General features: G+C 40.8%; 1 protein-coding gene across 9 annotated transcripts in view; it reads left to right on the plus strand.

Moving 5' to 3' along the window:
* Positions 1 to 14: 14 nt before the first annotated feature.
* The window catches only part of ARAP2 (ArfGAP with RhoGAP domain, ankyrin repeat and PH domain 2), a 195,673-nt gene continuing 173,143 nt past the window's right edge, over positions 15 to 22,544 (plus strand). For 4 of the 9 annotated variants that reach the window (XR_006290154.1, XR_006290155.1, XM_037897958.2 and 1 more), the window contains exons 1-2: positions 478 to 1,108; positions 12,015 to 13,086. Coding sequence is in view for 7 of the 9 variants with exons in the window: in XM_037897958.2 (XP_037753886.1) it covers positions 12,191 to 13,086 (896 nt within the window). In the remaining 2 variants the exon portion in view is untranslated. Of the gene's footprint in view, positions 373 to 403; positions 1,109 to 12,014; positions 13,087 to 22,544 lie in introns of those variants that run through there. The other 5 variants (XM_043544542.1, XM_037897956.2, XM_037897955.2 and 2 more) reach the window with 5 other exon arrangements.

Genomic DNA, 22,544 nt, shown 5'->3' on the forward strand with positions numbered 1-22,544 from the left:
TGTTCCTGAAAAATGCGACTTTCCCCCCATTTTCATAGGTATAGTATGACCCTATCTCAGATGGAGATACAAGGTAGATTATTTGGAAAGGGGTAGACAGCCTACAAAATTTGAAAACCCACTGCACTAGGGGAATTTTATTTCTGAGCCGCTGCTACATTGAGGTTTCACCCTGTACAGTAGACAAGTGTGATGTTGGTTGTAGATAGCTCAACTACCGGTGTAACAAACCCGTGGCCAACGATAGCTTTAACACCCAGAAAGCAAGGATCTGCATGTCACAGTGATGCACACCATGTTTGCTAAGGGCGAAACGCAGTTCATGCCGGCACCCTCCCTGGAGCTTCAGGCCAAGCATTAAAGGCTCTTCAGGTTGGTAAAAGGAAACGGTTTCTTGTTTATCAGTTGGGTTATGTGCACACACGACGGTAACATGGGCATGGAGTTGGGGTTTGCAAACACTTCCAGCCACGTCATCCGCAGCCCAAGGGCTGCTGGTAAGTGGCAGATGCAGCCCATAAGGCGTAAGGAGAGGGGGAATCTAAGCGTTAACAGCCTGACTTTTTTCAGGATGCTGCTACGGCTGCATTGGAAGCGTCTCAGCACCCAGGCATGCGTGAAGCCACCAGTAATTAGCTGCAGCAGCAAACTTTCACAAAGCAAAAGCTTGTGACTGCAAGTTCGCTTCCTCCTGCAGGCTCGCAAACGCGCTGCCAAGCCAGCACGCCCGGAGCACCCGCCCCCACTAGGGCTCTGCGCGTAGGGTTAGTCCCCGGCGCCGGGCCTGGTGGCGGGCTGCCCTCCTGTCCCAGGTGCTGAGCAGCAGGCTCTTCCGGCATGGCCGCTCCCTTCCTCCCCAGGTGCGGCACGCAACGCCTTGCTGGAGTTCCCTGCCCAGGCAGGCGCCCGCTGCCGAACCCCGATGGGACCCCGCGAGCGCGCCGCCTGCTAGGGCAGATCAGAGGGTAGGGGGTGGCGGAAGGTGAGGGAGGGGGTACAAGGAACAGGAGGACGGGACACGGAAGAGAAAGTAGGATAGACAGAAGGGGAATTTAAAGTGCTACTTCCCTCCTTCTCCCTCCAGCTCCCTCTCTTCCGAAGCACAGAGGTAAGTCAAAGGGGGTGGAAGGGAGCTTGCAAGTTTCACTAGTTGCAAGGATTTGGGATGATTTTTTTTTTCCTGGCTGTAACTCCCCGAAGTACAGCGTCTTCGGCTCCGGCCTGCCACCTTTTTGTTCATTTCGTGTTTAGTTTCGAGAGCGTCTGATGCGTGGGCGTCTCGGAAAGGAAACCAGCCCCAGTCCCCCGTGCTTGTTTGGGGATTTTGTTATTCAGCTGATTTGTTTCTTTAACATCTATCGGATAAGATCGCTCATTAAAGATAACTACCGGACGAGTTATGGAAATCTAGGGAAACTATCACTATTAACTAATTTATATTATATTAGTTCTTGTCTGTAATAGAATACACCAGTAGCACTGTAAGGCTTTGGTTGACAAATAGGCAGTTAATATTTTGTTAATCAATTTGTTTACAGTTGATGTTAAATAGAGTCTAATTTAGTGGGCATATCTTAATCATAGACTATCAGGGTTGGAAGGGACCTCAGGAGGTCATCTAGTCCAACCCCCTGCTCAAAGTAGGACCAATCCCCTACTAAATCATCCCAGCCAGGGCTTTGTCAAGCCTGACCTTAAAAACTTCTAAGGAAGGAGATTCCACCACCTCCCTAGGTAACGCATTCCAGTGTTTCACCACCTTCCTAGTGAAAAAGTTTTTCCTAACATCCAACCTAAACCTCCCCCACTGCAACTTGAGGCCATTACTCCTTTTTCTGCCATCCACTACCACTGAGAACAGTCTAGATCTTGTAAGGATGAATCCGATTTCCTGTTTCGTAACCTTTTAGAACTATTAGTTTTATATGAGCAGCCAGGTAGGCAGTTGGAATCAGTGTGTATGCTTTTTTGTTTTTCTTTTAAAGATCCCATTACATCTTACAATAATTGTTAGCATTTTTTTCTTTAACGTTTTTTATGTTTTGTTTTCTATTTGCTTCCTTAATGGGGAATTATTTTCAGAGTTTGGACAGATTTATACAGACTTCTTGTAAACAATCCATGCATCTGTGGAAGCATTAGCAGATGGTGAATGAACTTTGGTTTTTGAAAAACCTGTATAGTAATTATGACCCTTTTTAAAGCACTAGGCGAGACACAGTGTGTGTAACTATGCACAAATGCTGTTGCAGCAGCTAGGCAAAGCTCACTGAACTAATTCTACCCTTGAAGTGAATTACTTGGGGCCATAGTCCGCTTATTCAGGCTGAGTAATTGCTTACTTCTCGGAGCCTTACTCTTCAAGTAGTCCTACTGGGATTTCTTGTAGGCTGAGGTACTACTCAAAAGGAGTAAAGGTGGAAGAATTTGACTCTAAAAGATGAGCATTTTGCAATGGAACGAGTAAACGTTGAGCAATATTTTGTCACAAGATACTCTTTTATGAGTATTTCATAATTCTCAAATATATTTTTACTTCTCCTAACTGCCCCTCTGAATCTTGACGCAGAAATAGCTTTAAATTAGTTCTGTTTCCTCTGCGCTGCTTTCTTATTCACAGTTGTTGCTGAGAGTAGAGCAGTTAGAACTTTTAAAAGATCACTTAAGTATTTCTAATACAGAAAAAAGCATTGCGAATGGACTTATTAATTGATCTATATTATTATATATCTTTTCTAGGCCTGTTAGCTTTGGCAATATGTCTTGGATTGTATTCACAATGGAAAATATAGATAATGAAACAATGAAATCTAACAATAGTTAATAAGTCCTATCTTGGTCATTTTTTACTCTTGTTTACATGGATCTGAATACAGCACATGCTTCAGCACTGGAACCTACTAATAATTGTGCAACTGATCATTTTTTAGAATGACTAATTTAACAAATAACTCTTTAGCTGTGGACTTTTAAAAAGTCAGAAATTTGTTTCAGTTAATATCACTCTTGGTCTTTCTACTCCTTCCCCCTTAAAGTTCCTTACAAAAGTGTCTCCTAGGCTGTTCTAGATTTGATCTTGACAAATAGGGAAGAACTGGTTGAGAATTTGAAAGTGGAAGGCAGCTTAGGTAAAAGTGCTTATGAAATGGTAGAGTTCATGATTCTAAAGAATGATAGAAGGGAAAAAAGCACAATACAGATAATGGATTTCAAGATGGCTGACTCAGAGACATTATTAAGCAAACTATCCTACTGCATAGGAAATATAGGAAGTATGGCAAGAGACCACCCTGGCTTAACTAGGACACTTTCAATGATCTGAAACTCACAAAAGAGTCCTACAAAAAGTGTAAGATAGATCAAATTATGAAGGATGAATATAAACAATTAACACAAGTATGTCAGAATAAAATTAGAAAGGCCAAGGCACAAAATGAGTTTAAACTATCTAGAGACACAGAGAGTAACAAGAAAACGTCCTACCTATACATTTGAAGCAAGAGGAAGACCAAGGACAGGGTAGGCCCATTACTCAATGGGAGGATGAAGGGGGAGAACAATAACCGAATATGTGGAACAGAAATGGCAGAAGTGCTAACTGACTTTTTTGTTTCGGTTCTTACCAACAAAGTTAATAGTGATTGGATGTCTAATATAGTGAATGCCAGTGAAAATGAGGAAGGATCAGAGGCTAAAATAGGAAAAGAACAAGTTACAAATGACTTAGACAAGTTAGATGTATTTAAATCACCAGATCCTGATGAAATACATCCTAGACTACTGGAGGACTGGGGAGATATCTGAGCCATCAGTGATTATCTTTGAAAAGTCATGAAAGATAGGAGAAATTTCAGAGGACTGGAAAAGGGCAAACATAGTGCCTATCTATTAAAGGGAAATAAGCACAACCGGAGGAATTACAGACCAGTGAGCTTAACTTCAGTACCTGGAAAGATAATGGAGCAAATAATTAAGCAATCAATTTACAAACACCTAAAAGATAATAAGGCGATGAGTAACAGTCAGCATGAATTTGTCAAGAGGAAAATCATGTCAAACCAACCTGATGGCTTTCTTTGAGAGGGTAACAAGCCTTGTGGATGGGGGGAAGCAGTAGATGTGATATATCTTGACTTTAGTAAGGATTTTGATACTGTCTCAGATGACGTTCTCGTAAACAAACTAGGGAAGTACAGTGTAGCTCAGAGATTCCTAAACTGTGCAGTGCGCCCCACAAAGGGGGGGAGGGCGCAGAGGAACATTCAGGGGGTCACCATGGGGCCTGGGCCAGCCCCCAGGGGAAGCAGGGAGGGAGTACCATCCAGCCCCGTCTCTAGCTACGGCCCCAGCTCCCGTCTCCAGCCTTGGCTCTGCACCTAGCTACTGGCTCCCTCTGTTGCCTGGCTGTGGCTCCGTTCCTGGCACCCGCTCTCAGCTCCAGGCCTGCTCTCAGTCTCGGCTACCTTACCCCTGCTGCATCCCTGCCAATTTTAAATTTTTAAATAATTGTACTCTTCTCATAGTTAAATTGCTAAACCACTTTTGCTCAGACTTTAAATAAACAAAACTTGGACAGAGACCAGGGCTGGAAAATTTTATTTCCAAAGATGAAGTTTCAGAAAGCAGTGAGCAACTGCAAACAGTATTTTAAATGGAACTGTTATAGCACATTTGTTATAGTGATCTTTGCCAGTTCTGCTACAATGCAAATATGTTCATGCTTTTTTCTTCCAACAGTCTGCGATGTGTTGACTATAAGCAAGCTTATTCATTTTTAAAAACTTTTTATTAAGGCAAAGTTACAATAAAACATTAAGTAATGCACTTAAGAGGTGCGTTCATGGTCAAATTCATATTCCAAGAACCTGGCTAAAGATTCTGGCTTGCTGGCTGGGGAGCCCCGCACCCCAAGTATGCTAAAAGGGGTGACCAAATTTTCTAAATACCTCTCCTCTTTTTGGCACTTCTCTTGTGTATGTACTTGGTGTGAAAGCTCGTCATGTGACAAGGACAGTCCACATTTTACTAGACCACAGTTTCACAGGAGGAAAACTCACTTTTTTTCTGATAATATGCAATACAAAGTCTTTGCTGCTAACAATAAAGCAATTAATTTGCTGTCCTGTTTAAAATGCAGATCCTTCACTGAAGCATTAAGTAAGCAGGTCAGGGGATCTCTGGGAAGCTGGCATTTTGCTATCAGATGAATCTCTGGTAATTTCATCCAAAAACCATCTAGTACCTGGACGCCGCCACCACAGAATCATAGGGTTAGACGGGATGACAGCAGTCATCTAGTCTAAACCCTTGCCAAGATGCAGGAGGGGTTGTATCTAAATTATCCAAGATAGATGGCTATCTAGCCGCCTCTTGAAAATCTCTAGTGAAGAAGCTTCCACAACCTCCTGAAGCAGTCTGTTCCATTGTTCTACTGTTCTTAGAGTTAGGAAGTTTTTCCTGAGATTTAATCTAAATCTGCTATGCTGTGATTTGAACCCATTGCCTCTTGGCCTCCACTCTGTGGCAAGAGAGAACAATTTTTCTCCATCTTTTTTTATGGCAGCCTTTCAAGTGTTTGAAGACTATCATGTCCCTCCTTAATCTCCTCTCTTCAAAACTAAACATACCCAGTTCCTTCAGCCTTTGCTCATATGGCATGCATTCCATCCCTTTGATCACCTTTGTTGCTCATGTCTGAATCCTTTCCACTTTCTTCACATCCTTTCTATACGTTGGTGACCAAAATTGTACACAGTACTCCAGCTGAGGCCTAACCAGTGCCGAGTAGAGTGGTACTATCCCCTCCTGTGACTTGCATGTTATGCCTCTGTTAATGCAATCTAAAATTGCATTTGCTTTTTTTGCAACAGCATCATATTGCTGTCTCATGTTGAGGTTGTAATCCACCACAGCTCCCAGATTCTTCCCAGCATTGCTGCTGCCAAGCCAGTTTTTCCCCCAATCTGTATTTGTGCATTTGGTTTTTCTTCCCTAAGTGTAGCACCTTACATGTCTTTGTTAAATTTCATTTTGTTGTCGATAGCCCAGTTCTCCAGTTTATCGAGATCCCTCTGAATTTTAGCTCTATCCTCCCATGTATTGGCAACCTCTCCTCCCCAGCTTTCTGTCATCTGCAAACTTGATCACTATGCTCTATCTACATCCAGATGTTAAACAACACTGGACCCAGAGGAGAGCCCTGTGGAGCTCCACTTGAGATCTTCCTCCAATCTGACATCATTCCATTAATAGTTACTCTTTGTTTGTGGTTGCTTAACCAGTTATCAGAGTAACAGCCGTGTTAGTCTGTATTCACAAAAAGAACAGGAGTACTTGTGGCACCTTAGAGACTAACCAGCTTATCTGAGCATAAGCTTTCGTGAGCTACAGCTCACTTCATCGGATGCTTTATCCGATGAAGTGAGCTGTAGCTCACGAAAGCTTATGCTCAAATAAATTGGTTAGTCTCTAAGGTGCCACAAGTACTCCTGTTCTTTTAACCAGTTATGTATCCACATAATAGTTGGTCTGTGAAGCCTGCATTTTTCCAGCTTACTTATCAGAATGTCTGGTGGGACTATGTTAAAAGCCTTGCTGAAGTCCAGGTATATTATGTCCACTGTATTCCCCCTAACCAAATCAGTTACCCCGTCAAAGAAGTTTGGTTTGGTTTGGCATGACTTGTTCTTGGTAAATCCATGCTGGCTGCCAGTGATCACCTCTTCATCCTCCAGGTATTCACACATTCAGTGTTTTATGCATTGCTCTAGTAGCTTCCCAGGTATTGAATTCAGGCTGACGGGTCTATAGTTCCCCGGCTCCTCCTTTTTCCCCTTTTAAAGATGCGTGCTACATTAGGCTTTCTCCTTTCTTCCGGGACTTCTCCTGTCATCCATGAGTTTGTAAATATTATTGCCAGTGGCACTGAGATTTCTTCAGCTAATTCCTCCAATATCCTTGTTTTACTGTTCTCGGGTCCTGCTTTTCATAGGATCTTGAATTCTATCAGATCATGACCACTTCCTCCCAAGTTCCCGACCGCATTCATGTTTGCAACTAATCATCCCTGTTGGGAAAAACAAGATCGAAAATGGATGACCTCCTAGTTTCCTCAATTTTTTGAATCTGAAAGCTGTCCCCTACGTACGCTAAGAATTTGCAGAACATATTATGTTTTGTTTCAATAGTCTTATTTTTTGAGGTGTTTCATTTTGAAGACTACAAAACTTTACAAGAAGACTTTTAGTAATTGTTAAAATGCCATCTCAATCAGTGAAGCTCAAGAAATGTAAACAACTCTGTGCCACTCAGTATAAGATTTCCTCCTCTCCTCTCCCCGCCCACCCCCCCCCCCCCCCGAACAAAGATCTACTTTGAGCTACTTTAAAATAAAACAAACAACACTACTTTAGAATCCTTTTAGATGAGAGGGCAATACATGTACTGAAGACACTTACAAATTCTATACTGTACGTAGGGATCACTTACCTATTACCCAGGTTTTAATCAGGGTGCATCATTTCCATTTTTGTCAGATTGGCACATAAATCCTATGCTGTTCAACCTACATTGTTGTTCCTCTTTTAGGCTACTTCAGGCTAGTACTTGCATGTCAGAGCATCTGCTACAGAATAGAAAACGTTATCAGGCTTTCCCAAGGCTAGATTGCACTTTATAAAGGAGGAAAGAGAAGGGAAATCTACTGTCCGCAGATGTTAAAACTTTGATAAAGATATACTGCATGAAGCTGCTTTGGAACTGCTTGAAGGCAGTTTCAGATGCTTTCTGTTTTGTGGATCTCCTAAGTGCATGGGGTAATGAGTCTTGAGTGATGGGCTAGAAGATGACCGTGGGCATCCATGATGTGCAAGGTACGTTCCAAACAGGAAAGAGATGGTTTGAATTTTAAAGAGCTAAGCGGTGTGTGTGTGTGGGGGTGTCTAAGGCCCCAATCCTGCAATTAATGGTATGTGCAGTTTGTTGAAGGCTTGATGTGGGTACAGTAGTTCTCTTCCTTACAAGGAATTTCTGACCTTAATCCTGAAAATTCTTAAACATCTGAGATGCCCCATCAAACTTGCTCATATGTGTATATGTTAGCTTGATTGGAATCTAAGGGTACATCTACACTACACACTTGTATCAGAGGGGTAGCAGTGTTGTAAAAGCGGCAGAGTGTCCTGTGGCACCTTATAGACTAACAGATGTATTGGAGCATAAGCTTTTGTGGGTGAATACCCACTTCGTCAGATGCATGTCTGATTCAGTTTAAGCCCAAGCCCACCCTTCCATCCACACACAAGTGAGTTTGACTTGGTCAGCAAGCATTCAGGACCTGCTGGTGGGATGGGTGAGAGCCCAAGTCCCATTGAGACTCTGTTCCAAGCCCTGTCATTCTGCAGCGTGGATGCAGGTCAAGTTACAGATGGCAGTCAGAAGGCCTGCGTAGTGCAGTATGGATGCATTAGCATGGCTGTGAGACCTGGGTCCAGCAATTGTAAACCCACGTTTGCAATTGCATTGTGGATGCCTGAGCCTGTGCGTGGAAACATTTAGTCTACAGACCCGAGTCTACCAGACCTAGGTTCACAGTCCAGTGTAGACAGACCCTAAAAGACAGAGTAGATGGAGTGTGGAAAGTAAAGGTATAAAACAAAGGGGTCTCACTCCTTTCAGAGTGGAGTGTGTGTTTTTGTAACCTTGCTTTTTCTTTCTGCTGACTTTCCCATTTTGTTGAAATAAATCATTAGCTAACTTTAAATCTTTTTTTTTTTTTTTTTAACCCCCACATTTTTACTGTAGCTTTGAAGGTAGTTGCAGGAGACGGAGAGTTCTTTGCAATTGGATCCCAAATACAGAAGTGTTTGTGGTCACCTAGCTGTGGAAGACCGTCATAAGAGCAAGATAAAGAGTTATATGACTTTCACTAAAGTTGCTGTCAGTACTGTCTGACTGTTCTTGAGAGCGTATAAAGAACAGCGTTACTGTCCAAATTCACGTGGACTATGGGGCAGCTTTCCAGCTGATGTAAATACTTGTAGGTTCATTACCTTCAATGGAGCTGTGACCATTTACAGTAGCTATTGTCAATTGGACAATGAATACAGTAGCTGTGGATCTGCCCAGGAGCCTACAGTAACTCACAAGTCTGAGGCCTTGTCTACAGTAAGTCGACCTAAGTTACGTGACTCCAGCTATGTGAATAATGTAGCTGGAGTCGATGTAGCTTAGGTTGACTTATTGTGGTGTTTGCACTGCACTGGGTCGACGGGAGAGCGTCTCCCATCAACTTCCATTACGCTTCTCATTCTGGTGGAGTACCGGAGTTGATAGGAGAGTGATCTGTGGTTGATTTAGTGGGTCTTCACTAAACCTGCTAAATTGACATTCCTCTCTCCCCCCCCCCCCCCCCCCCCCCAATTCATTGATCCCCACATCATCGATTCCCGGTAAGTGTAGACATGCCCTGAGTCTTCCACAGCACACCCATGAGATCAGTCTCTGGTTGACAGTAACCTATATTTATACACTTTAGTTGTTAGAATATTTCCCTTCCCCCACTCCAATAGAAAGTCTTTAAAAAGCATGAAAACTCTTTAGAAAAATTAAATGACTTAAACTTGTTCAGGTAGAGCATTTTTATTTATTTTATTTTATTATTTAGTAGCTCTCAAGAAGGATTAGAAATGTCATTTAGGGCAGAATTTCTAGCATACTGTAAGATTATTTACAACATACTTTCCGGATCTTAAGTAATTGGCCAAAAACAGTAGCTATACTTTAACCATATACACAGACTGAAGGAATTTGAAATGTTTAGCCACAGTTGATTTGTATATCTGATTCTATAAATGGAATATATTCCTTCCTTCCTTCCTAAAGGGCTACTACTGGATTAATAAGAGTCTTAAACTATGTTTATCATATCATTTTAGATAGTTTAAACTGAATCTTAAATGTGCATTCTAACTTTTTTTTGTTTTGTTTTGTATCCACTTGGACAATGAATATAGATTAGACAGGTTTTTTTTTTTGGTTATGGCTAGTGTTGGAAGGATTAGAATTTTATTAATAAATGTTGTTAAATGTCAATTTCACCATGCACATACAAACCCATGAAAAAATATTTCCATGGATAGTCAAAATGTACAATAGGCAAAGTAAGAAAAATGCTGCTTAAGAACTAATTAGAGTTTGATTTAAGTATATTTACTTACAATATTTTCATGTGTGATGTTGATAATGTGTTTTAACACTTATAAAATCTTTAACGTTTTGATTCTCATTGTGCACTGTCATTAAAAATTGTCTGACCTCTCCATGACTTCTCACCACTGTAAAAATATAAATCAACAGAAATAAATGCTTAAATCCATAATTTTTCACAACTATGAAAATGTAAATAGGTAAATAAAAAAGCTTAGAAATAAACATAAACATTTGTCAACATTATAAAAAATTGAGTTCTGCCAAACCTAGGTATAGTCTATTCCATTTTCTGGTCCTGCTGCATTGTGCTAGTGTATAAAGTTTTTGGGTTGCAAACACTAGAGTGGATTTCTTTTTTAAATGTTTCCAATGGAATTAAAAGAAATAAACCTTAATTTGGGCCCATATTTAATGTCCCTCTAATATTTCTTCATGTAAGCTGTTAGAAAGATACCTTGAAGTACTCTTATGTTTGACTTCTGTTTATCTAAAAAAGAAAGTAAAGTTATAGCTTCTTGTAATGTAAAGTCACCATAATATTCAAGGATTCTTGGGGTATTTTAGACTTCATTCGTTTCAAAACTTATGACTAAAATGCTGTAGTTTCTTCAGCAGTGAAGAATGATGCATATCTGTCAGAGTTCATATACTTTACTGGTCTCCAGAAAAACAGCTTAGGCTGATTAGTTACTTTTCTTCCCCATTGCTTTTCCCCACTGACGTATTGTGTGGCTGCCCAAGTTACACCCTTCTTGAGACCAGCCACATCACTGGAATGACATTGGGTTGTCTGAATCATGAACGGCTTGGCAGTAGTACATCTCCCCTCCCCCTCCCCCCCCCCCCTTTATTGTACGCGGTTGACGTTGTGTACCAATTGACTTTGTTAATGTCTCATCTTCAAATATGTATAACTGATAACCTGAGCATTTAGTGGTCATTACTTCTTGACAAAACTGTCTCAAGATGTTTAATCTATTTTTCCCTGGCTAAATTTGTGGTTTGGATAATTATTTTGCCTACCTAAACTTCCCCTGTTGTTTCAAATGGATTTAGCATCTTTCACTTCTTCCTGTGTGGTCTTGTTGGATATTATTAAACAGGGTGAAGTGATTTCTAGATGCCTATAGGGTAAATTCTGCCTTTTACCTCCAAACAACATAAAGTGAGGGGAAGATATGTTGCTACAAGTAGCTTCTTATTCATTAGGGATTGTGTTAGAGCAGAGTCCGGGTCCATGAGTCAGACAGCTCAATGAACTGGGCAGCTTTTTTGCTGTCTTTCCCTATTCCTTTCCCAAGGAGACCCAATATGCATCTTTATGTTAGGGCTCATTTGTGTGTGCTAGTAGCAGACCTGTCATGCTCTCTCGGTCCAGAGTGTACTCTTCAGCACATTAGTTAAGGACATTTAGTGCACCTGGAAGACATTCTGTCTAGTCACTCCATAAGAATAGTGTATGAGTGTGGGGTTGCCTTTCTAAACCTTGTCCAACACAAAGGATGGTGTAGACTGTAGAGTATAACAGAACCCTGTTGTGAACCACATTTCCAAAGGAAACAATATAACAGTATTCGTTCTGAATTTTAAAAACTCAAATTTCACTATTCCCCTTAATTAGCCCAAGATTTTAGATTGTTTATCTGTTTGAGATTTTAAGTAAATGTTTTAAGTAAATTCCAAAATGGATGGAGAGTGAGACTTCAGCATTTTGGCTTAGATTGTGAATGCAAGCACTACGTTCACTGGGGAAAAATACCATTTCTTAACTTTTTTTTTTTTTTTTTTCCCTTCTGGGTTTACAGTTTACATCCTTGGCCTATGCAGAACTGCTCCTTTTGGAAGAAATTTCATTCTCTCTAGAGTGGCTGAAGAAGAGTTTACTTCTGGAGTTTACTTACTTACTTTACACTGGAGAATAAGCGCATTTAGTGACTGTGCTGTATTGTTGAGAGCCTACATCAGGAATGACACGGCCATCATGTCATCCAGAGACAGGAATGTTGATATCAAAGAATTCTTGGCCAACATCAACTTGGTGCAGTATCTTCCTTACTTCAAAGAAGCTGGCTATAACACTGTGTTAGACTGCATAGAAATAAATAATAATGTGCTCCAGCAAATTGGAATATCGCTTACTGGACACCGCAAAAGGATTCTTAAGCAATTAGAGATCACATTTTCAAAAATGCAAGAAAAATCTATCTCATCTGAAAATGTGAAACTCAAGGACTTGGAGGAATTAGGAGAAAGTCATTCTTTGTGCTATGCCCAGGTTTCCAAAATATCCAATTTAAGTTCCAGCGGGATTGCTAAAGCTAGTCCAGTATCTCTAGCATTACCAGCAAGACTTTTTAGTAAAGAAAAGAGTGAATTTACTGAACATGAGTTATTGGAAGTGAAAGATGGTAGCTTTTCAGATTTTGAATCTTCTAGTTCATTGTACCAAAAATCAGATTGTTCAGGGTATGCTGTCGGCCTTAGTGGAAACATTGAGAAAAGTGCTAACTTTCAAAATATACCGAATATGGATGTTGCACTGGAAAAAGCACAGGCACAACAAGGTAACTTGCATCTAGACAGCCATTCTGCATTATATGTTGAAGATCCAACTTCTCGGTCTTCTTTTGCTGACTCGTCTGAAACCAAGTCCAGTGAGAATGAGCATCTAGCATTCTCAGAGGTGGAAATCTCACCAAATGTCCTACCAGATTCTCCATTCTTTGAGTTCAAAGGTGAAATGGTGGATAATGACTTGTATGGTCCTTGTAAGCAAAGCTGCACGAAAGTAGTTCCCAGAACAACTCGGTCATTTATGCTAAGACATCGGCCTGTTCCAGAAATCCCAGGTTCATCTAAAATTGCAGCTTCACCCAGGTAATAATTAAAAAAACAAATTGTGAGACTGATACTGTAACATTTAAAATTGGCCAACTTTGTCAGTGGCAGTATGTGTAAGTATTCTTCTTGAAGAGTTCATGGACTTCTGGACTAAAAGCCGGTGTGTGGCGGTGCTTTTGTGTTCTTTGTTTTTTTTTTTTTTTTTAACTGCTTTGCAGTGGCAATGTAGCCATGTTGGTCCCAGGATATTAGAGAGACAAGGTGGGTGAAGTAATATCTTCAAGTCTGAAGTAAGCTCTGTGTACACTCAAAAGCTTGTCTCTTTCACCAACAGTAGTTGGTCCAATGCAAAATATTATCTCATCCTTCTCATGCAACTCAGTGTAAAAATGGTACATTCTCACTACATCAATCTGAACACAAATATACCAAATTTAACGTAAGCTAATATTTTTTAAGAGTTTACTATTTTACAAAAAGAAATAAATATACATGAATTACTCATAGTAAGAATTAACATAAGGTATCTATTTTTTAGAATTACTAATTTTTATGGCTTCCTTTTAAAGTATATGATTTTAATAATTGCTATGCTATTAGCTGCAAGCAATCTTGAAACTGGTTCTATATTATAATGTGCATGTTAGGTACATACACCAGCAGATAGTGGAAATATAAACATCACAAAAAAACTTTTTTTAAAAAAAGTCAACTACATTGTTACTACTTCTTGACCATATCACTTTCAAACTCAGGCACTTAGAAGTATATGGCGGGAGGGATTGCTCAGTGGTTTGAGCACTGTCCTGCTAAACCCAGGGTTGTGAGTTCAATCCTTGAGGGGGCCATTTAGGGATCTGGGGCAAAAATTGGGGATTGGCCCTGCTTTGAGCAGGGGATTGGACTAGATGACCTCCTGAGGTCCCTTCCAACCCTGATATTCTATGATTCTAAGCAAAGATCTAACGAATTTATAGGTGAAATTCTGACCCTATTGAAGACAGTGGAAATTTTACCCTTGATTTCAGTATGGCCAAGATTTCATTCGTTGAGTATAAATCCATATTTCACCACAGTTGTAACTCTGACTTATAGGTTGCTAAGTTTTGTTTTAATGTATTACTTTTAGTATCTTGATTTCAGTACTTTAATACTTCGAAGGGATAGTGCTAATGGAAAATATCAGTTACTATATTGTGATAGAGAATACATTATGATTCAAAATCGAGGAAATTACACCAACAAGTTACATTCAAAGAACGTTGTATAGATTGCAAAGTTGAGCACTCAAAGGTCAGGAAAGGCCTTCCTGTGCTTTCAATGAGGTAGGAGTCGTGTTTTTGTGTGTGTGTGTGTGTGTGAGGGATGGGGAAGTATGTGATCATGTAATTAAATGCTGTAGCATAATGCATATGCACCTGGGGGCAAAATTAAGTTGCATGGGCACCTTAAATGTGGGATTTCCTAATTGTATGGTGCTTGGATCTGTAACCTAAATAACCTTCTGCTAACTTGTTTTGGTATGAAATTTCCTAGGGAATGAAGGGTGTTAAAGGTTAAAAATAAATTTTATTGTTGGTGTGGGGTAAATAGGCTGCTGAGGCCATGTGCTGCATCTGAGAAAGTTTGGTTGGGGGAGCCTCACCGGGTATGCCTCTCCACTCACTCAAGTTGCTCTGGTAGACCCCAGCCGTTCTCAGCATAGGAATGGCAGTGGTAGCAGCTGCTTTAGTGTATGGGCTCTGCTTTTTTTGAGTATCTGTTTGTTATGATTTTGGCATTCTACCAATTTTTTTCCAGGTGGAAGGCAAGTGAGAGAAGGGGAAGTGACTCTTTTCTAACCGTTTCTCACCAAACCCTGAATAGAATTTCACTGTTCAAAGAAAAGGTACTTTTCTAGCCAGAGGTCTTTCCCACTGCCAAATTTCAAAAGCGTGTTGCAAACAATGGAGGTGTGAGTTTCTCAAAGTCTGCAAGTGTCTTCATAATGCGAAGTGTTAGGCAACCTAAATAAAGATGTTGCTACTGTAACCCACACACATCCTGGGTGTGGTGTTCTGCTCCATCTACTGGCACCGAGACCACTGAGAGAAAGAGAGAGAGAGAGAAAAAGAATCTGCTCTACAGCCTTACCTAACAGACAGTTGGCTTTTAGCGCATGTACTAAGTTCCAGAGGCCCCAGCTTCTATCCCACACGCTGACGACCGGGATCTGTCGGCGTTACACTACCAGCTCTCCATATACCATATTCTCAAGAAACAGAATTGTATGTAGTTTAGTAGGAAAAACAACTTCTGACGGTATAAGATAGGGGAACTTGCATTTGAGTCAGTTTATAAATGTGCGTAGATAAGTTTCATCTTTCAAAATGGCTGTGTTGAGTTCATATTTTGACTCTGCTGGTAAAAGAGTTGTATTTAGTTTCATTTGATAAAAAGTATTATTGTTTTGCTAAAAGGCGATATTGAAGATCAAACCCAGGCCCAGAACCTTAATCCCTTGAGGTTTGTATAAATCATATTTTCGTAATGTAAACACTCTCTTTTTAAAGATATGTTTACCAGTAGGCTGTTGACCCCAGCTTTATGGCCTGTGTAAACAAGGACGAGGCTGACTACAGTTGGGGTTATTTGCTAGAATTGAAGACCATACTAACAAGCTGTCAGAGTTGTGTTATCAGCATGTCAGCTAACTGCATTATTAAAAATAGCGTTTCTACAAATTTGCCCTGATTTCGAAAAGCTGGTGGTTTGATAGTCAAGGCCTAAGCTTAGCTAAGGCCATGTTACCTCTCTGCAGTATCCCTGAACCTCTCTGTCCACTAGTTACCCCATCTGTCAAATGTGCTCAATGTAATTAGGCACTTATCTAGTGCTTTTGTATTGTATGTCTCAAAGCAGGTTACAAAAGTGGGAGAACATTACCTCATTCACAGTTGGGCTGAGTACAGATTTATTTTTTTAAATACTTTAATATTTCTGTTCTTAAACTACATTTGGCTTATTGAGCTAATGTTGAGCTAATACTTGTTTTTAAACATATGGTGATGAAAGGTATCCTCAGTGCAAGAGAATAGCATTTCAGGGGGAAGGAACTCCAGTTATTAGGAAGAGACAGGTATTAGTAATGGGCGACTTGATCATTAGAAACATAAGGTGGGTTTACGATCACCTGGAGAACCACATGGTGACTTGCCTGCAGGGTGCGAAGGTTGCGGGACTCTCAAGATATCTAGACAGACTTACGTGTAGCGCTGGGGAGGAGCCAGTAGTCGTGGTACATATAGGTACCAATATCATAGGGAAGGATAGGAAAGAGGTCCTGAAGGCCAAATTTAGGCTGCTAGGTAAGAGACTGAAGTCCAGGATCTCCTTGGTAGCATTCTCTAAAACGCTTCCAGTTCCACATGCAGAGCCAGTTAGAGAGGCCGAACTGCAGGGTGTCAATGCGTGGATGAGACGATGGTGTAGGTAAGAGGTGTTTAGATTTATTAGAAACTGGGGAACCTTTTGGGAAAGGGGGAGCCTATACAGGAAAGATGATCTCCACCTAAAACAAAATGGAACCGGATTGCTGGCATGTAAAATTAAAAAGGTTGTAGAGCAGTTTTTAAACTAAGGGCTGGGGGAAGCCGACAGGTGCAGTGGTTTGGACAGAGATCTTAGGGGAGGATCTATTAATGGAGATTCTCTGTATCATAGTAAGGAGGAGAGGATGGAAGATGATAAAATATGGGTAGGAACTGATGAGAAACAGTCAAATGAAAGGTTTCAGAGTGGTAGCCATGTTAGTCTGTATCACCAAAACAAATGAGGAGTCCTTGTGGCACCTTAGAGACTAACAAATTTATTTTGGCATAAGCTTTCGTGGGCTAAAACCCACTTCATGAGATGCATGGAATGGAAAATAAAGTAGAGGTTTAAATACACAGCATATGAAAAGATGGAAGTTCAACAAAGTAGGTTGTGCTGGTACAGAAGTGGCACTATATGTGAAAGAAAGCATGGAGTCAAATGAAGTAAAAATCTTAAATGAATCAAACTGTACCATAGCATCTCTATGAATAGTAATTCCATGCTCTAATAATAAGAATATAGCAGTAGGGATATACTACTAACCACCTGACCAGGATGGTGATCCTGACTGTGAAACATTCATGGAGATTAGAGAGGCTATAAAAATAAAAAAACCTCAATAATAATGGGGGATTTCAACTATCCCCATATTGACTGGGTACATGCCACCTCAGGATAGGATGCAGAGAGAAAGTTTCTTGACACCTTAAATGACTGCTTCTTGGAGCAGCTAGTCCTTGAACCCAGAAGAGGAGAGGCAATTCTTGATTTAGTCCCAAATGGAACACAGGATCTAATCCAAGAGGTGAATATTGCTGAACTGCTTGGTAATAGTGACCATAATACATCTGTGTGTGTGTGTGTGTTGGAGGGCGTGGAGGGGGCACTACAGCATTCCACCACGGTAGCATTTAATTTCAGAAAAGGGAATTACACAAAAATGAGGAAGTTTGTTAAACAGAAATTAAAAGGCACAGTGCCAAAAGTGAAATTCCTATCAGCTGCATGGCAACTTTTTGAAAGCCTCCCCAATAGAGGCTCAAATTAAATGTATACCTCAAATTAAAAAACATAGAGGAACAAAAAAGTGCCACTGTGGCTAAACAACAATGTAAAAGAAGCAGTTAGAAGCAAAAAGGCATCCTTTAAAAAGTGGAATTTAAATCCTATTGAGGAAAATAGAAAGGAGCATAAACTCTGGCAAGTGATGTGCAAAAATATAATTAGGAAGGCCAAAAAAGAATTTGAACAGCTAGACCAAGACTCAAAAAGTAATAGCAATTTTTTTTTTAAGTACATGAGAAGCAGGAAGCCTCCTATAAACAACCAGTGGGGCCCCTGGATGATCGAGACGCTAAAGGAGCACTCAAAGGGGATAAGGCCATTGCAGAAAACTAAATTCATTCTTTGCATTGGTCTTCACGGCTGAGGGTGTGAGGGAGATTCCCAAACCAGAGCCATTTTTTGTAGGTGACAGATCTGAGGAACTATCCCAGATTGAGGTGTCATTAGAGGAGGTTTTGGAACAAATTGATTAATTAAACAGTAATAAGTCCCAGGATTGGATGGTATTCACCCAAGAGTTCTGAAGGAACTCAAATGTGAAATTATAGAACTACTGACTGTAGTCTGTAACATATCATTTAAATCAGCTTGTGTACCATATGACTGGAGGATAGCTAATATAACGCCAATTTTTTAAAAAGGCTTCAGAGGCAATCTCAACAATTACAGGCCAGTAAGCCTAATTTCTGTACTGGGCAAATTGGTTGAAAATATAGTAAAGAACAGAATTATCAGACACATAAATGAAGACGATTTGTTGAGGAAAAGTTAACATGGCTTTTGTAAAGGGAAATCATGCCTTATCAATCTACTGGAATTCTTCTGAGGCGGTCAACAAGCATGTGGACAAGGGGGATCCAGTGGATATAGTGTTCTTAGATTTTCAGAAAGCCTTTGACAAGGTCCCTCACCAAAGGCTCTTAAGTAAAGTAAGCTGTCATGGAATAAGAGGGAAGTGCCTCTCCTGGATCAGTAACTGGTTAAAATATAGGAAAGAAAGGGTAGGAATAAATGGTCAGTTTTCATAATGGAGAGAGGTAAATAGTGGTGTTCCCCATGGGTCTGTACTGGGACAAGTACTGTCAACATATTCATAAATGATGTGGAAAACTGGTAAACAGTGGGGTGGCAACATTTGCAGATGATACAAAACTACTCAAGATAGCTAAGTCCAAAGCAGACTGTGAAGAGCTACAAAGGGACCTCACAAAACTGGGCGACTTGGCAACAAAATGGCAGATGAAATGAAATGTTGATAAATGCAAAGTAATGCACCTTGGAAAACACAATCCCAACGATACATATAAAATGATGGGGTCTAAATTAGCTGTTACCACTCGAGAGAGATCTTGGAGTCACTGTGGCTAGTTCTCTGAAAACATCCACTCAATATGCAGCAGCAGTCAAAAAAGCTAACAGAATGTTGGGAATCGTTAAGAAAGGGATAGATAAATAAGACAGAAATTATCATATTGCCTCTATATAAATCCATAGTATGCCCACGTCTTGAATGCTGTGTGCAGATTAGGTCACCCAATCTCAAAAAAGATATATTGGAATTAGAAGAGGTACAGAGAAGGGCAACAAAAATGATTAGGGGCATGGAACAGCTTCCATATGAGGAGAAATTAATAAGACAGGGACTTTTCAGCTTGGAAAAAAGACAACTAAGGGGTGATATGTTAGAGGTCTATAAAATCATGACTGGTATGGAGAAAGTAAATAAGGAAGTATTATTTACTCCTCATTACACAAGGACTAGGGGTGAGCAAATTAGTAGGCAGCAGGCTTAAAACAAAAGGAAGTATTTCTTCACACACCACACAGTCAACTTATTGAACTCTTTGCCAGAAGATGTTGTGAAGGCCAAAACTATAATTGGGTTCAAAAAAGAACTAGATAAGTTCATGGAGGATGGGTCCATCAATGGCTATTAGCCAGGGTGGGTAGGGGTGGTGTCCCTAGCCTTTGTTTGCCTGATGCTGGGAATGGGCGACATGGGATGGATCACTTGATGATTACCTGTTCTGTTCATTCCCTCTGAAGCAGCTGGCATTGGCCACTTTGTCGGAAGACGGGCTACTGGGCTAAATGGACCATTGGTCTTACCCAGTATGGCTGTTTTTATGAAATGTGGTGTCACTGGGCAGATTGAGAGACTCAAAGAAACATTTGGTACTTTGTATCAAATTATACCAAAAAGCCACTTGTATGTATTTATTGAAGAAAAGGAACTTCGCCCATATCTTTAAAAAATATTAAAATGTTTTAGGTTGTGGAAATTTTGGATTAAAAAATTTAACGCACACTTTTTATAATTTAAAGTGAATCAAATTCAAAATGGGCATGTTTTATGTTAACCTTAACTTTGGAATAGTTGTTCCCACTCCATGATGATAAAACGCTCCTGCGGAGCTGAGATGGGAATCTAGTATTTCAGCTCCAAAAATGGGGATATTGAGGAAAAGAGAGAGAACTATTATAAAAATACCCTTGTCCCCTCTCTAAGCTACAACCAGCTCCTGACTCTCACCTGCAGTAATAGAAGGGAACATATTGCACATGTAGTGCCCCATTGTGCTCACACTGAAGTAGCCCCTCCCTTCCCAAAGCACAACCTTCCATTGATGTAGGATTGAGGCCCAAATTAGACGCTACATTACCAACAATTTTTATTTGCTTAGCCATAGCCTAGTTTCTTCAAACTGATCTCCCTAAAATATCAGGTACCAGTTTATAACTGTGTGAAAATCCTGAAGGGGTGATAGTAAGCTGTTTTGGAGGGAGACAAATGTTAAGTCAGAATTTTAAAACAGACATCAGACTTCAGAGAACCATTTTCCTTTGCTCAGCAATTTTTAAAGCCAAAGTAATAGGATGATTAAAGTGGCAACTGGATGCCGTCTTAAGTTTAGTGACGTTCATATCTCTCCTTGGAATGTTATTAAAAAAGCATTCCCTCCTAATTGCTATTGAACAATATTGGCTTTGTCCTTATTGCATCCTATAGGGTTTTCACACAAGGGTAGAAATCCAGCTTTCCCCTGGGAGACTCAGCACTTGCTTCTAGACCTGGGCGGACTTCAGTCATGACATTTTTATGGACAGAATTGCTATTTTAGCCTCTCTTAAGTGCCTTCCAGCACAAAAAAGTTAATACTGTGGCTCTCCTGACACCGAGCAGTAGTGCTGTGACTGTGTCATACCTTGTTGTTACTAATAAAGCACTTACCTCCATTGCAATTACATGTGCTTCTCTGTGCTCCTGGCTCTTCTCTGCCATAAAACAATGTATCAGTCTTTACCACAACATGACAAGCTTTAGAAGTTTTAAATGTTTTAGTTTTCCTGTTCCTCAGAAGTACATATGGTAGGACTGTGGTCGTAAGAGAGCCTATATAAATATATGGTGCATGTAGGTTTTTAGATGGTGTTTAGTATAAAGGTTTTATTCCCAGGTATGCAGTGAATCAAACAATTCTGTCAAGTGAGGAGTAGCCGTGTTAGTCTGTATCCGCAAAAACAAGGAGGAGTCCGGTGGCACCTTAAAGACTAACCGATTTATTTGGGCATAAGCTTTCATGAGTAAAAAAACCCACTTCTTCAGATGCCTGGAATAAAAATAACAGATACAGGCATAAATATATTGGCACATGAAGAGAAGGGAGTTACCTTACAAGTGGAGAACCAGTGATGACAAGGCCAGTTCCGTCAGGGTGGATGTGATCCACCCCCAATAATTGATGAGGAGGTGTCAATACCAAGAGAGGGAAAATTGCTTTTGTAGTGAGCCAGCCACTCCCAGTCCCTGTTCAAGCCCAAATTAATGATGTTAAGTTTGAAAATGAAGTGTAGCTCTGCAGTTTCTCTTTGAAGTCTGTTTTTGAAGTTTTTTTCTTGAAGGATGGCTACTTTTAAATCTGTTATAGAATGTCCAGGGAGATTGAAGTGTTCTCCTACTGGCTTTTGTATGTTACCATTCCTGATGTGTGATTTGTGTCCAAATTTATTCTTTTATGTAGAGACTGTCTGGTTCTGGGGTAGTTACCTTGGGGTATTTAACTTTCCTGCCCAAACAGGCAAATAAACTTAACCCCTGCAAACAGTATGTTGGTCCTCAAAGTTGTAACATAGAAATTGCCCCATTATGTTGTTTTGACCCAGACAGAAAAGGAAATACAATTTAGTCAATGTAAGTAATGTAAGTCAGCAAATAAATGCCAATATACAAAGATAAGGACTGATCATTTGCTCTAACCCAGTGGTGCCCAAACTTTTCCTGTTGCGCCTCTCCCCCCCCCGTATGGGAATGTGTCAGTGTTCTCCCCTCCCCCTGCCCCATTACTACACAGTTGACTCAGCAGAGGAGCTTGGGCTGAAGATGGAGCTGGGGACAGAACTGGGATGGGGTAGGGGCTTGGGCTATAGTCAGAGCTGAGTGAGGGCAGAGCTTGGACAGAGGCAGAGCAGGGGCAGAGTGGAGCTGAGGCTGGGTCTGGAGCTGGGCTGGGGACGCAGTGGAGCTGGGCTGGGGGCGGTGCAGATCTGGGTGGTGCTCTGTCCCCACACCCCAGGGGACACTGCGTGCCCCCTTGAATGTTCCTCTGCACCCCCATGTGGGGGCATGCTCCACAGTTTGTGGACCACTGCTCTAATCGCTGTCTCCCAGGGCGAATAGTGTTGCAGGCTGTAGCAGGAGAGACAGAATAGCCCTTTACTCCTCCCTTTGCTTAAGGGGCAGAGCAGCTCTTTCCTATCCAATCAGCATTAGAGGGGAAGGAGGCTGAGGAAGAACAGGCACCCCGCATTATGTCTTGTATCTCTCGGTATTGGAAACTATTGTACCTGATGTG

This window comes from Chelonia mydas, chromosome 4 (genome assembly GCF_015237465.2).
Source record: "Chelonia mydas isolate rCheMyd1 chromosome 4, rCheMyd1.pri.v2, whole genome shotgun sequence".
Lineage (NCBI taxonomy): Eukaryota > Metazoa > Chordata > Testudines > Cheloniidae > Chelonia > Chelonia mydas.